The following is a 14,417-nucleotide window of genomic DNA, read 5'->3' as shown; positions in this document are numbered from 1 at the left end:
CGTGATTCAAACTCAAAGACAAAACGCGAAAACGCATGTAGATGGACAAATTCTAGAACCATTGATATCAAATACCTCAAGGATGGAGGGCCAAACAACACAGGACAAGACATAGACCGATCATCGCTGTCTGAAGAAGGTTCAACAAAACTGCTGCACAAATTCAAATCACATCTTGACGTCAAAATACTGAGATACATCCCTCCACGGCACTCTGTCTACAGATAAAGACAATTAACTATTTTCAAACGGAGACAACCAGGGAAAGACCACTGAGAGGACAATGAACCATAGAGCCACAGAGAACCCCCACCATCTCCAAAATTAAGAGCTAAGAATGCCACACGGTACATTACTACGACAGTATAGTAGAAACCACACTTGTTGTAACAAGTAAAGCCTCATCCAGAAGTGCTGGCTGAAGTTGCAAGTCTTCCATTGCAGTACCGATGTGGGACTCGAGATATTACAATCTCGAGGTATTACATAGGGGTAATATTCTCTTACCATATTGTGGTAACTGGTAAGTATGATCACACATAACAATCCTAAAATGGCTTGGACAAGAGCCTTTTCCACAAGGACTGCCTCATTTAAGCTGCTAGAATTATATGCATGGATAGAAGAATAAATAAGAAATGAAAAATCAAAACATCATGCAATAACAATAGTAGGGCCTCTTTATCTATATAGCCAGATTTTGGGCTAAGAGGCTAGAGCCAATAGAAACTCGAAATGCTTGTTTCCATATTCTGTTCCGAGTAACTTCCCAAACATGTGTACATTTTCTGGGATCGAAAAAATTCCTGTCCATTTAAAAATTCAGGCAGACCCAGAACTCTAAATAAAGTATTAATCTCACACATCGACTTCAAGATGATTCAATCCGGCCACAAAATTCCACATATTACAGATTTAGCTAAATAAGCAGCTAAATCAATCCTACAGAAATTAACGACACTGACAACTATATCTAAAAATCCACTCACAAAAGTTCAGTTTACATGCGGCTGGCAACTGCAATGTCCCTGTTAAGAAGACCCGTTAATCGCAGCTGCAGCATGCATACTCAGATCTGGATTCTGTGGCGCAGCATTTGCGTACCCACCATACCCCTGCCCTCCATAATGTCCTCCATTGTTCCACTGGTTACTTGAGTCCGATCTCCACTGCAAAATAACATGATATTAACAATCAAAAGAGAAAAACTCAAGGAAAAAAAAAATTGTGATAAGAGTGAGAGAGGACAATTTTGAATTGCAACAGTATTTATTGAACTGCAATAGGGAGGAGAGGGTTGGTCTCACACTTTCCTCTCTAATGTTATAATTAAAAGAAATTTAAGGGAGTGAAAATTCTAAATCTTAGGCACAGGAAATTTAACATGACATGGACGACCCAGTATTACCTGCTTGTTGCCTTGACTGCGACCCCAAGACAGACGAACTGTTTGCTTTCCAATAACAGTTGCATTCAGCATATTCATTGCATTCTCAGCATCCTTCCTATAAATCAAAACAATGTGGTTATAGTTCATTACATTACATGGGAACATAGAATATCTCCCTTCTTCAGGCTTTGATACTTTCATTATAATTCCAATTTTGACTGTACTTTTTACAGAGTTTTAAGTTCAATAAATTATTATAACATTGAAATTGAAAAAAATAATCAAACCAGCAAAATTCCTGATTCCTAATTATAGCCTTATTTCTATAATAAGGATATACAGAACATGGCAAGACTACCTATTAGCGAACTGAACAAAACCGCAAGCTTTTCCAACCGGTATTTTCACAGAGACAACTTCACCAAATTGAGAAAACGGCTGCCTGAGGTCTTCCTCATTGACATCAGAATCAAGCCCTCCAACAAATATCTACAATGGGTCAGAGTAAGAAGCCATATCGAGTTAAAGCTATTAGAAGCAGAAAGAGAAGAGTGGGACTCACAGTTGTGTTATTGGGCTCGCCATCAGACTGAGAACCTTGGGCAACGGCACCATTTGCATGTCCACCACCTCCAGCCAATACCAATGCTAATTAAAGGAGGAAAAGTATATTTACTACAAAATACAGCTTAAAATCCTATACATATTAAAACAGAAAACTGCATTTTCTAACAATAATGTCCACAGTTAAATATCATAGGTTCCTGGACTGGACCGAAAACATAATTCAATTGCGTCATCAACATCATTTACAAGTTGATCCAAAGTCCAAGTGGCTTGGTGTAGAACTACTCGTTTTAAAATGAAGGAAAATACAGTGACACACTGAGAAGCATAGTTATCACTTATGAGTCTTATCAATCAATTCTAGATGTCCACAATTTATGTCAAAATTCTATTTTAAACTTTCAGTAGGGGAAAAACTGATTTCAACTCATAGGGATTGCCTAAACCAAGAAGAAAAAAGATTTACAAATATTTGAAAAGTAAAGATTTACAAATATTTGAAAAGTTGAGCAACTTAGTAAATCAACACTTCAACTTTTTCAACATGGCAATGGGGATTGTTGTTCCCATAACACCACCCCACTCTAAACATGCCCATGCCAGCTCATAAACCAGCTGCTTTTATGAAAGCACTAAAAAAATAAACTGAAGAACATAACACTAACATCCTTGTGGTGCCTGAATTAAGTTCGAGGTTACAAGAATATGAAAAAGTTATATGCATAATCAAAGTCAAGGATAGTGAAAAGAAATTGGATGTAAAGAATGACTAATCCCACACAAACTTGACACCCTTTTCAAATTAATGACTAAAGCTTCAATACTTTTCAAATATGTAGCTCAGAAGATGGTAAATTGGTGACTATGGACAATTTTTCTATAGTAGTTGACTTGTTTAATATTTCAATATATGAAAATATTCAATTCCAGTAAATTTTCAATTAGTGATATAACAGTTTTATGACTAAACCCATTCTTGCTATGTCTAATTGCAAAGGAAACAATATGTTTTAAAAATCACTACCAGGAACAGCCAACTCATTATAGATGTGTTATTTTGAGGATGTATTTAGAGGAAAAAAAAAACACTCCAGCACTCGGGAAAAAAATAAGAGGAAAAACATTGTCAATGAGTTCACTGACAGCTAGAGCACTGAATGAAGAAAAAAAACAGAACCAAGAAAAGAAGATGATGCCATAAGCAAGGTGCCAATTACAATCAAACATGCCTGTTAAAACTAGAGCGCCAAACGAACTGCAATGCCTCCAAGTCAGTTATGACATGATGACGATTTACTATTACCAATTACCATTGTACAAGAAGCTCTTTAATAAATGATAGAGCTAAGAAAGTAGAAATGACTGATGATGGAAAAGCAAGCAATACTGAATATCCTAAGCTTGAGTAAATGTAAAGGTTAAAAGTAAGATAAGCAAAGCATGCAACTTATGTAGAAAACAGAAGGGAAGGAAATTACAAAATAGGAAAAGGAAAACGTGCAAGATGTGGGTTGGCCAAATAATACAAGTTTGTTACTTTACACTTTCAGCTTTGTAAGCAGCCAGACTTAAAATTACATCAACAGCATGTTCATAACATAAGAAAAGAGAAGATAAAACTTCATTTGTCAAATGTGGATAGATGAATCCAGCATGTTGATAAAAAACGGGGAACTTGTTACAGATGTGAATAATTTAAGGACTAAACTCGCAACTCATATCACGTAATAAAAACCTCAGCATTCAATCATACCTTGTGAAGAGTACTGTTGTTGATATCCAGATGATTTTTTGGGCGTTGCAACACCTATACGCATGGGCCTGCTCGAACAATACGCACCATTCATTTCCACAATGGCCTTTGTCCTCTCATTTTCATCCCCAAACCTAACAAAACCATAACCCTTTGAACGACCAGTATTTGCATCTTGAACAACTTTTGCCCCCTTAACAGATGTATATCTACTAGCAAAGGTTTCTTGCAACATAGTGTCAGTCACATCTGTAGCTAAATCTCCTACAAATATAGATAGATCAGAACTAGTATCTGCTCGTCTGTCACCCGCACTAAAGGTTGCCCAGTTCAGACGAAAAGGCTGCTCTGTATTTGGCATAGGAGTACCATTATAGGTCTGCAGAACTTCCTCAGCTGCTTCACGTGAATAGAACTCAACAAAACCATACCCTTCTGTCTGACCTGTTTGCTTATTGCGTATAACCTTTACTGAAGAAACCTACAAAATATGCAACACCAAATGCACAAATATAGTTAGTGGCAATTTAACGATCTTGTTCAAGAAATAAATACTAGATTATTTTTACCAAAAAAAAAAAAAAAAAAAAAAACAGTATATATCATTGTCTGTTTTTTAAATGTGATTGATGTACACTGTTGAGTTTCGTCAGCATGGTGACTTAACATTATGAGATAGCTAGGTTTGACTGTTAACTCATGGCTCGAATATTGGTAATACTGATCCAGGGAGTTGGTTCAATACACAGGTGAGGCCCAGTTTGATTGATATGTTTGGGCCTACACATAAGGAGGAGTTTTGGGCCCACCTCATGGTTAAAAAAGGCAAATACAGAAGAACTGCCTGTGAGTATATTTTAGTTTCTCAGCTCCTGCCTCTAGCATATACAAATGATGCATTTATTATTTTTGAGATGGATGGAAATAATCAGATGCCATATTATGGAACAGCCCAAAAAGAAAAGACCAAAGTACAAAAAAGGATAAAGAAAGATAGATGCCATGGCAGTTTGGCACGCATTTAGCAATAGTAAAAAGGAGGTTGTGCAAAGTAACAAGAAAAATTAGAGAACTTAAGATCATGATAGTGCTGTACTACCTAAACTGATAGCCAATGACATTACCTTGACCCCACTTCATCAAAGAAGGATAAAAAACTGAGGTAAGGCAGTTTACTCTTCTATGCCTATTACCATTACCAGAAAACTGGAGGCCAAAAATAGTACCCCAAACAAGGATTTTGGCCCTACTTTAATTGAAAAAGAGAACCTGTAAACCAGCTAAAGTACAGACATGTTAGCCAATAAATGGAAAGTGACTTTGAAATCACAGGATTGGTTTCCAAGTAATCGGCATTGCCATCAGAATGTTACACATTACAAAATGTAACAACTGCTACAAATATCTGCATTGACCAAACATGGCATCACTCAGAAATGAACTCAACAAGATGGTCCAAACTACCCAACTTAACCTGAAAATAAGCTGACCTGAACCATATACATTTCTAGGTTAGCGAGCTTTCAAAGTGAGTCGCTTACTCTTCCAATCAATACTATCTGGGTCAAGCTAGCTAAGGAGCACAATGACAATCACCCAACATACAATTAAACTAAATCGCAAGCTTCTCAACTTAAATCAATCACACACAAAAACTTACAGTACATTAATCGACGATTCAAATCTAACATTTCAAAGAAAACGCAATCAAGAAGAGAGAGCGAGTAAGACCTGGCCGGTGTAGGCGAAGCAGCCATGAAGGTAGGCCTCGTCCATCCAATGGTGCAGGTCGCCAGCCCAGATGGTCCTGACCTCATCAGTAGGCCCCATCTTCTGCTGCGACTGAGACTGCTGCTGCTGCTGCTGCTGCTTGAGCGGCGGCTGCTGCTGATAGGCCACGGCGGCGGCGGCCTGAGCCTGCTGGTAGGGATTGTGATGCGGATGCGCGGCGTAAGTAGGCATGTAATGCTGCGGGTACACCATCATCTGCTGCTGCATCATCGCCATGGCCGCCGCCGGGTACTGCATCGCCATCCATTGCTGCTGGTGCTGATGCATCCACTGCTGCTGCTGCTGTTGCTGTTGCTGCTGTTGTTGCTGGTTGGGCTGGGCCTGTTGAGTCGTGCTCAGATCGCCGCTGCCGCCGTTGCTCTGTTGGGCCATGGACTTGGGCTTGGGCTTGGGCTTGGACTTGGATTTGGAGTTGTTCCGATTCAGCTTCAGCTAGGGGACTTCTCTCCGCACTCTCTCTGTGAACTCTGGGATTTGGAGATTGAGGTTGAAGCTAGCGAGAGAGAGGGCAGAGAGAGAGAGAATGGTGGTTAGAGAGAGAAGGGAGGGCAACAAAGGCTGCGCGCAGAGAGAGAGAGAGGGTTTGAATTGACGAAATGGGTTTTAAAGGGGGGGGGGGGGTCAGTGGGGGTGGTGGTGATTAGATTCAGATGAGACCTCGTTTACTACGTCGGCAAACTCACGTTTGCCGTCCGTGACGTGTGGGGCCGAGGCAGGGATGGGTCTGGACCGTGGGATGGAGTTGGACAGCAGGCAGGTGCAACTTGTGCTTCCGTGAGCTGGATTGCATCTTAGTAAAATTTCGAACCTTAATTATTGGGGGTTTTGGTGTATTTGGGGATTTGATTAACGTACCTAATTATGGTAAACTCCAATTAGTCAATAGCCTGGCAATGACATGATGCTAATCATGCTATACCACATAGACTTTGGACTCATGTTTTTTTTTTTTTTTTTCTCTCTCAAAAATTGAATGGCATTAATTGTATATAACGAGCGAAATTACACGTAATAATCAGTCTTTGTTAGTGTAATAAAATTCAATTTTGATTGATGGCCATGGTAGCAAGTAGCAACTAAATCCAAAGATACAGAACTTAGAACTGGTTACAATTATAAAGAGAGACTTCTGTATCTATAACTTTCAACCACAAGACATAAATTTCATGTTCGAGTAAAGATGAACAAATTTGTCTCATATTCAAAATCACAAATACTAATAAGAATAGTACCCACTAACAAGAATTGAAAATCTAAAAATAGAGCGTGAATTGAAGAAGAACCCCCAAGAAGTCCTAAAAGCACTACACGAAGGTCAATCAAGTGTACGACAAGCACACAAGATGCCTTTCGAGCTCATACCAAAGATAAATTTGGTGATTGCAGGCAAGAATGTCGGCAAGCATACCTAGAGGGAGGTTTTATTTGCTAACACATTTGGTATGAACTCATACATTTTTATATTGATAATTAACGAGAGATTTATTTAGACCTTGAAATTGGATAATTAAAATCATACGCATTTTGTACATCTTTTCGATGATGTTGGACCGCCATTTTCGTGTCGACCTTATTTGCTAGAGTTTTTGTTCCTAATTAGGTAGAATTGGCATGCAATATGTTGCTTTAAGACATTATATTTTGTTGTATGTAACGTCATGGCATTAACTGAATATATGATATTGAAAGAAAAAAAAAATGAAGAGGTGATGCTAGTTAACAATAACGAAATACTTCTAGGTGATTTTTTTTTTTTTTGATAAATTAAAACTTATAGATAACATCGAGGATTTTCTTGCTTTGAATTTTGTTCTTTTTCTAGCTGAATTTTGTTATTCAGGATCTGAATTTGCCCCTCAAATCTTTTTTCTTTGGTCAAATAGAATGCAATCCACATTTGCTTTATAAACATTAAAATAGAAACTTTGACCAACCGCGTGTACGATCCTCAGTCAAAGTACTTACCTATCTTGTTTTATCAGTCAAAGTACGATCCTCAAAAGAATGTTTACCAATCAGAATGAATGAGACAAGACAAAAGCCCCAGCTTCCTCTGTAAAGGTTCAAGCTGCATCTCTATTTCATTATACTAAGAAATGGCTTCTCTGCTTGTCTTTGCTTACTGCAATCTTCCTGGGCTAAAGTTCCAATTGATCCCACACACAAGAATTATGAAGCCGTCAATCTTGAATTTATTACACACCATGATCAAAAGTCGAGCAAAAGCAGCAGAGAATCTAGATTCATAATTCTGCCCAGGGGAAGGAAGGTTATTATAAACCCAGTCAGCCTTGTGGAGACTGTCTCAGTTGGACTTGTAATACACAACTGACTAAGATTAGAAATTCAGTAGTCAGTATTGTCGAGATAAGCATTCAATCATTCATGCCTTAACTGAGATCAATTGGAACTTGGCCACTCAATGCTGAATTGCTGATAATAATGTTGCATTTCAAGTTCTTTGAAGATTTACAAATATACAGACAGAACAACAGTAAAAGGTGGAGCTGCGATTTACTCTATTAATTAGCATGGATAATACAGCAACGTTTCTCGGCAAAAAATGAGAGTAAAGAATCAATTGAATACTAATTTAAGTGTGGTAAAGGAACAAAATGTAGGTGACAAAGAAGCTAGAATCAAATCAAATGAAAATTCTGATTCTGCAGCCAAAATTTCAACCGGAGGGTAACCTGATGGCTACTGTGGTTAAAGGCAAAAAGATAACCAAAAACTGTTAAACGAACAAAGCATGGTATATACATCATCCCCATTGCCATTACCTTCGAATATCTGCATGGAGAAAGCTTTCATAATGTGTTCCATTAAGTGCCTTTTGGACATCACCCCAATTCTCAATCTGATTAGACAAGGAACCTTTGTGTATCTTCACCTGACGACTCTTCAAATCCCTTTGTGGAACCTTGAGAAAATCTTGAACGTCTCTTAATTTCTGCAAACATGCAAATTTCAGAGACTTGGTAAAAAACTCATGTCATGCAAAACAACAAAAGACAAAGTTGAGTGTTAATTTAATCGTCTTACAGTGCGGTTTTTAACAACATCCTCATAATACAGGATCATATGTCGGGTGCTCTTGAAATATTCCAATGCTTTGGCAGTTGTATTCTCAACTTGCTTCAGGTTGGCTATAAGCAAAGTTGCATTGATTTTAGGCTTGTATTTTGCAAGTATCTCAGCCTGCAGCCATCACATATAATAAGCTTGCAAAACAAGTAGAAAATCTTGCACTTAAGACTTAGAAGGGCCCTGATATATATATATATATATATAGAGAGAGAGAGAGAGAGAGGAAACCTCTTGATGAGAGTGCACGTGAGATTTGTGGGTTCCATTCAGTGGCTTCGCCTCTCGATCATAAGAATTTGCGAGCACGGAGATCAACCTACGCAACAGATTTCTTCGAAAGAGAAAGATAGCAGCAACACCTCGAGTGTTGAAGTACTCCACTATTTGTTCATGATTCTGCATCAATCCCTGCATAAATTGTTACAATAGATGGTTAATTAGCTGTTTCCTATGTTTAACAAGAACATCAGAGTGGAATAACATTGTGATCTTTGTGATGAGGTTATGAAAGTATTCCTGCAAACCATGAAAGCAAAGATAATGAATGAAATGCAAACAATTCGTTCATGAGAAATAAAGTTGGATGGAAATTTAGATGGACCCAAATCAAAGCACGCATGGGTTGGATGGAAATTTAGATGGACCCAAATCAAAGCACGCATGGGTCTAACTGATTAAGTCCTCTCTGACCTATATTTATGTTCACGCAATGGTCATCTTAAGTGAGCTCGATAAGTTACTGAATTAAATCCCTATCTCATTAGTTACAGTAAGAAAGTTCTATACTTCAAGAGGCAAACGATTGTTATAACAGGCTACCCAAAAAGACATGGAACAATTTCAGAAGCAATATCAAGATCAGACCAGTTAGTTCACATTGCTCTACAGCAGGTGCAAAAAGGTGACAAATTCATAGCTAGCTAGACTACATAAAAACATTCCACCTCTCTAAAATACACAGTTATACATATAGGAATCATTCATGCAGATTATGTAACATAAACAAAACATTCACGGATTGACAATCTTTCAGAACTTTCAATTTTCATGGAAGCAAATTCAAGCTTAGTAGTGTAAAGTAAAGAAGATTTGGAACGGGTACATTCAATCATATAAACTTCAAGCTTAACAGTTGTCCCTGACATTTATGCTAGTCACACTGTTTCTTCCACACGTACTCTGAACTAGTTGACCATCCTAGAATATCATAAAGATTACCCTATTCAATCCCAAGATTCTCTAATACTGTCCCTTAGTGAACATTTTCCTTGGACACAATCGAACAAGCTTCTTTTTGGGACTTAAAACTTTACAATACAAGAATCTTGGTGATTGTTACACAAATAGAAACTGTAAGACAACTTAGTCCATTATAATAATAACTGGCTTCTTTAAACAAACAAGCTATGCACATAATGAGAAATATATGAGGATCTGCCAAAAAGAGAGAAATGAACCACACAGCAATGTCTTAGTCTCTCACTCAAAAAAATGACCGTGCAAACAAGCTATGCACATAATGAGAAATATATGAGGATCTGCCAAAAAGAGAGAAATGAACCCCACAGCAATGTCTTAGTCTCTCGCGCAAAAAAATGACCGTGCTGCTAAATAACAGAAATTAGTTTAAAAAAAATGCATAAGCAAGCATTACCTGATTAAGCATCCACTTTAAGCCAACTGCAGCTGTGCACTCATTCTTTGAGGCACTACTGAACCAATCTAGATTGTATACTCTGTCCAAAGTCTCTGTAATTGTTGACATGTTACTTCTCCTGACTTTAACAGAGAAAATCTCCCCATTTGAGCTTATGTTAGTATGATTATTCAATAGCGTCTCAAACCAACCACTCCCAGACCTCTGCATCGAGAAAATTGCAAAATATCTCACAGGATTGCACGCACATTCAGCCCTGTTAATGCACAAGAAAAGTCATAATCATTGCAGTTCAAATAGAACCAAACTTGAAAGTAAAACAGTTATGAACATACCTGCTATAAGTTGTGGGCTTTGGGAAGTGCACATAAGGCGCTTCTTCCGGTTCAATATCAGGTTTCTGGCAAGGCCTTTGAATCACCTCGGGGATGCTTAAGAATCTGAGTGTGGTACCAGTCTTGATTTGCTTTAAACAAATCGAGCATATATAGACACCACAGACCATTACAAACAACACGACAATCGTCCTCAGCACCAAAGGCGATTTCTTTGGCGCCTTTAATATATCCTGTAATTCATCAAATCAGAAAATGACATGGGTAAATAATAATTACTAATCCAAAACTTTGTAAGTCCAATCTGATCTAGCTAGTTACCCAGAAGTCTATGATTGATAGAGAGATTCATATGATTTAGTTATCAGCTCATTCAGTTATCAAGTCTTATTCATAAGTAGAATAAGAAACCCTTTCTATTTATAACATGAGGAAAATGAAATCTGGGTTTGCTTCAGCTTGAAAGCATAGACAAAAGCACCCGAAGATTCAGGAAGAAAAGTCTAATATTTCTAACACCCAGATCGGGCTATTCACATGCAACCCATAAAAATAATCAAACAAATGGAAAGGGGCAGAATCTAATACCCAAAGGAAGGTAAAAGACAAACAATAGTTTTAAATGGTTAAAAAATATGAGAAGGGTGTGTGAAGGGCTTAAAGGAGAAGCAAGAAATAGCAAACCTTGGTGAAAGAGCAGTGATCATCAGCCATTGTATGTATGCTTCAAAAGAAAGCCAGTGAAAAAGCATTGGGCAGAGTCTCAAAATGTTCCTCCTCCTCCTTCTGCTTTGGCTTTTGCCCTCATAATAATAGACATTGATTGAAAACCCAGAAAGATTAAGAGAGAGCGAGAAAAAAGCAAAAGCAAGAGAGAGAGAGAGAGAGAGAGAGAGAGAGAGAGAAGGGGAGAGCTTAATATGTGTTTCAAATGGGGTTGGAGCTTTATCACATGAAGAACAATATGATTAGAGATGCTTGACACCCGTTGGCTTTGCTTTTGTGTCTCTCTGTGTTTTTTTTTTTTTTTTTGGAGTTTCAGTGTGTTGCTGTGTGTAGGACGTAGACTTCAGAACGGTACACGAGGAGGGGCTTAAAAGAGAGGGACAAAAACGGCGTCGTTGGGAGGATCGTATCACCGTGCAACCACTAATTTAGGAAGAAAGGACATTAATGTTTGACGATTTCCCAAAAGAGCTGTTTGTTTCCGACCTAAAATGCTCTGATTACTCGATTAGTATATCTTTTTAATTAAATTTCAAGACGGAGAAAATAATAATGTTTAGTTGAAGAAGCCCACAACCATTTTTAATGGGCTTCACGTCTGCTACAATAAAAAAATCAGTATATTGTGTGTTTTGTTTAAAAACATCTTATTTATATGTCTGGCCTAAACTTTAGTGACTTATCCAAATTGTAATAGCGTTAGTCTTACAGATATCTTCGGGGGATATCTTAATTATTGTACGATTCAGTTTTATTGTAAGACTTATATTCTCTGCTTGTAATCCTCTATATAAAAATGTCATTATTATGAATGAAAGCACAAATCATTCTCTCTCAATTTTTGATTTCCTAAAACACGTTATCAGCACGAAACCCTAATCTTGAAACCCTAAAATAGTAACCTTCAAACCCTAACTTCCCCGGTTGCATACCTTAAAGCCCTCGACCCCAGAAGTCTAGAACCGGCGGCGGAACCACCAGAATCGGCCACCGGAAGTTCTGAACCGGTCTGGTTAGCCTCGCAAGCGCACCCCTGTGATTGTTAGGGCGCCCCTGCGCCCTGCCTGCTAGCCTCGCACGCCCCAGCGTCTCTTGCAGCGTTAACCTCGCTAACCTATCAGGTTAGCCTTGCTTCAGCCGCGCCGCACCAGCCTAGCTCCGCATGACCCTGCGTCCGCTAGCCTCGCCGAGAGCCTTGCCCTGCACAACATCTGCAAGCCTCGCCTCTGCAGCCCCGCGCAGCAACCCTGCACGCACTCACAACAGCCCATGCAACAGGTTAGCCTCGCCTGCAGCAAGCTCCAGCCAAGTTCTGGCCACTGCAGGTCACAAGCAGCCACCGGCGACCTCCAACCACTTTTTTCGGCCAGATTCCGGCCAACTTTTTCGGCGACCTATTTTCAGGTATTTTTTACTAAAAGTTCCCACTTTCAGTACTCTTAATTCCTTTCTTTTCTCGGGGACTTTCAACCTCCCTTCTTCTTTTGTGGAGAGACCTAAGCCGAACTGTGCGTGTTTGTGCTATCTCTAAGCTTGGAGCTTGTTGAGATCTCCAAACTTAGAATTTGTTGGTATACATATACCTCCCAGGCACAAGTACCGGAAGCACAAGGCTCGTCTAGCCATCACAAAGTAAGGAAATAGCTCCTAGCCGAGGGTCCCGATACCCCTTAGGGCGATATCGGGACCCCAAATGTCCCACACCAAAAGGAACGAAACCAAGCTCCCACGAACCTACTATATTCAAGGTCATCTCCAATGACCTAAAGAGGTAACTGTTTACTACCGCTTTCCATTATCATTATCTTATAACGATACTGACTTAGGCATCGGAGCTTTGAAGGCCGGCACACCCGATCTTCCCTCTGACCTTTGTTTGTCTTACAGATAAGCGAGACCCGATAGCGATAGTAGCAGGCCGAGACATTCCATGATTTAGCTGGATCAGACCCTTTCTAAGACAGCTGAAACAGAGTTTGTAGAGAATTTATGATCGACCACTTACATCATTGTTTCCATCTAATCCAATACCTCTTGGAATCGAATTTCTTGGGAGCAATTATGCTTAGAAATTCCTAATTTCTTGGGAGCGACTACGCGCAATTTTTTTTGTTGTTTTCATGGTAGCCTTTTCGCTCTGAAACTAACCCTTTTTCTTGTTCCTTTTCAGGATGAGTAACCTGAAAAAAAACTGGACTTTACTCCATTGGGAACAACTGGCTCTGGATATCACAAGTGGGTTCAGGATGTCCGCCAGCATCTCAAGGCCGAAGGAATCCTGGATAAGATTCTTGAGCCTATCCCGGACGTGCTAACTGTAAACAGTTATATTGTTGTGTGATTCTTTACCGATGGTGTTGTATATTTCAGGACATCCTAACAGGGGAAATCATTGGTTGTGGTATTGAGAATGGGGGATTGTATTACATGGAGATGACATCTTCTGGTAATCGTCGTGTAAGTGAAGTGAATCAAGTTTGGAAGCATTCGTCTACTGAAGCAAAAAAAAACTGGTTGTGGCATAAAAGATTGGGGCATCCATCCTTTGGCTATGTTCAAACTCTACTACCTTCATTGTTTAAGCATCATAAAGCATCAGACTTTAAATGTGATACGTGCATTTTAGGCAAGAGTCACCGTGTGAACTATCCTTCGAGTTATAATAAAAGTGTTGCACATTTTGATTTGGTTTACTCTGATGTTTGGGGGCCGTGTCCAGCAACCCCCTCTGGTATGAAATGGTTTATTCTCTTTATTGATGATTACACCTGAATGAGCTGGATCTATTTGATGCAACATAAGAGTGATGTGTTCTCTGTATTTCAGACCTTTCATGCCATGATCCATAATGGTAGAGAATATGTCACACATACCTTCCGCCAATATCTCAACACCCATGGCATCATATACCAGACCACCTATCCTCATACACCTCAGCAGAATGGTGTGGCGGAATGCAAGAACCGCCACATTCTTGAAGTTGCCCGATCCATGTTGCTTGGAGCTCATATGTCAGAATATTTCTGGGGTGATCGATGTCATCCTCACTACTGTCTACCTCATAAATTGACTTCCCACACAAGCTCTCCAAACCTCTCTTGGGGAAGA

General features: G+C 39.2%; 2 protein-coding genes across 4 annotated transcripts; both read right to left on the bottom strand.

The window, feature by feature from the left end:
- Positions 1–725: 725 nt before the first annotated feature.
- Positions 726–6,086, bottom strand: LOC133735527 (polyadenylate-binding protein RBP47). 2 transcript variants are annotated; one of them, XM_062162929.1, is made up of 6 exons: positions 5,442–6,086; positions 3,711–4,191; positions 1,953–2,020; positions 1,749–1,879; positions 1,409–1,505; positions 726–1,169 (listed from the first exon to the last, which is right to left on the bottom strand). In XM_062162929.1, the coding sequence occupies exons 1-6, from the start codon at positions 5,871–5,873 to the stop codon at positions 1,032–1,034; spliced, it is 1,347 nt and encodes a 448-aa protein (XP_062018913.1). In that variant the 5' UTR covers positions 5,874–6,086; the 3' UTR covers positions 726–1,031. The 2 variants fall into 2 exon arrangements, with proteins under 2 accessions (XP_062018913.1, XP_062018912.1); XM_062162928.1 differs by having other exon boundaries at positions 1,953–2,038; positions 5,442–6,085.
- Positions 6,087–7,992: 1,906 nt separating this feature from the next.
- Positions 7,993–11,631, bottom strand: LOC133738665 (uncharacterized). Of its 2 annotated transcripts, none has more exons than XM_062166244.1 (6): positions 11,268–11,631; positions 10,584–10,816; positions 10,246–10,504; positions 8,820–8,999; positions 8,547–8,702; positions 7,993–8,454 (listed from the first exon to the last, which is right to left on the bottom strand). In XM_062166244.1, the coding sequence occupies exons 1-6, from the start codon at positions 11,295–11,297 to the stop codon at positions 8,281–8,283; spliced, it is 1,032 nt and encodes a 343-aa protein (XP_062022228.1). In that variant the 5' UTR covers positions 11,298–11,631; the 3' UTR covers positions 7,993–8,280. The 2 variants fall into 2 exon arrangements, with proteins under 2 accessions (XP_062022228.1, XP_062022229.1); XM_062166245.1 differs by lacking the exon at positions 11,268–11,631 and adding an exon at positions 10,905–11,140.
- Between the last annotated feature and the right edge of the window lie 2,786 nt (positions 11,632–14,417).

This window comes from Rosa rugosa, chromosome 3, assembly GCF_958449725.1.
Source record: "Rosa rugosa chromosome 3, drRosRugo1.1, whole genome shotgun sequence".
NCBI classification, from domain to species: domain Eukaryota; kingdom Viridiplantae; phylum Streptophyta; class Magnoliopsida; order Rosales; family Rosaceae; genus Rosa; species Rosa rugosa.
The sequence above is the reverse complement of the archived record's forward strand: the minus strand, read 5'-3'. Positions and strand labels throughout refer to the sequence as shown.

What these genes read in the sequence shown, in the direction of transcription:
- LOC133735527 (XM_062162928.1), bottom strand. Translation starts at nt 5,873, where the DNA reads ATGGCCCAACAGAGCAACGGCGGCAGCGGCGATCTGAGCACGACTCAA. An exon ending in GCTTCGCCTACACCGGCCAG is followed by an intron (nt 4,192 to 5,441) that starts GTCTTACTCGCT and finishes CATATTTTGTAG; the next exon opens with GTTTCTTCAGTAAAGGTTAT. An exon ending in ACAACAGTACTCTTCACAAG is followed by an intron (nt 2,039 to 3,710) that starts GTATGATTGAAT and finishes TCCTTTAATTAG; the next exon opens with CATTGGTATTGGCTGGAGGT.
- LOC133738665 (XM_062166244.1), bottom strand. Translation starts at nt 11,297, where the DNA reads ATGGCTGATGATCACTGCTCTTTCACCAAG. An exon ending in AAGCCCACAACTTATAGCAG is followed by an intron (nt 10,505 to 10,583) that starts GTATGTTCATAA and finishes GTGCATTAACAG; the next exon opens with GGCTGAATGTGCGTGCAATC. An exon ending in TAAAGTGGATGCTTAATCAG is followed by an intron (nt 9,000 to 10,245) that starts GTAATGCTTGCT and finishes CAATTTATGCAG; the next exon opens with GGATTGATGCAGAATCATGA.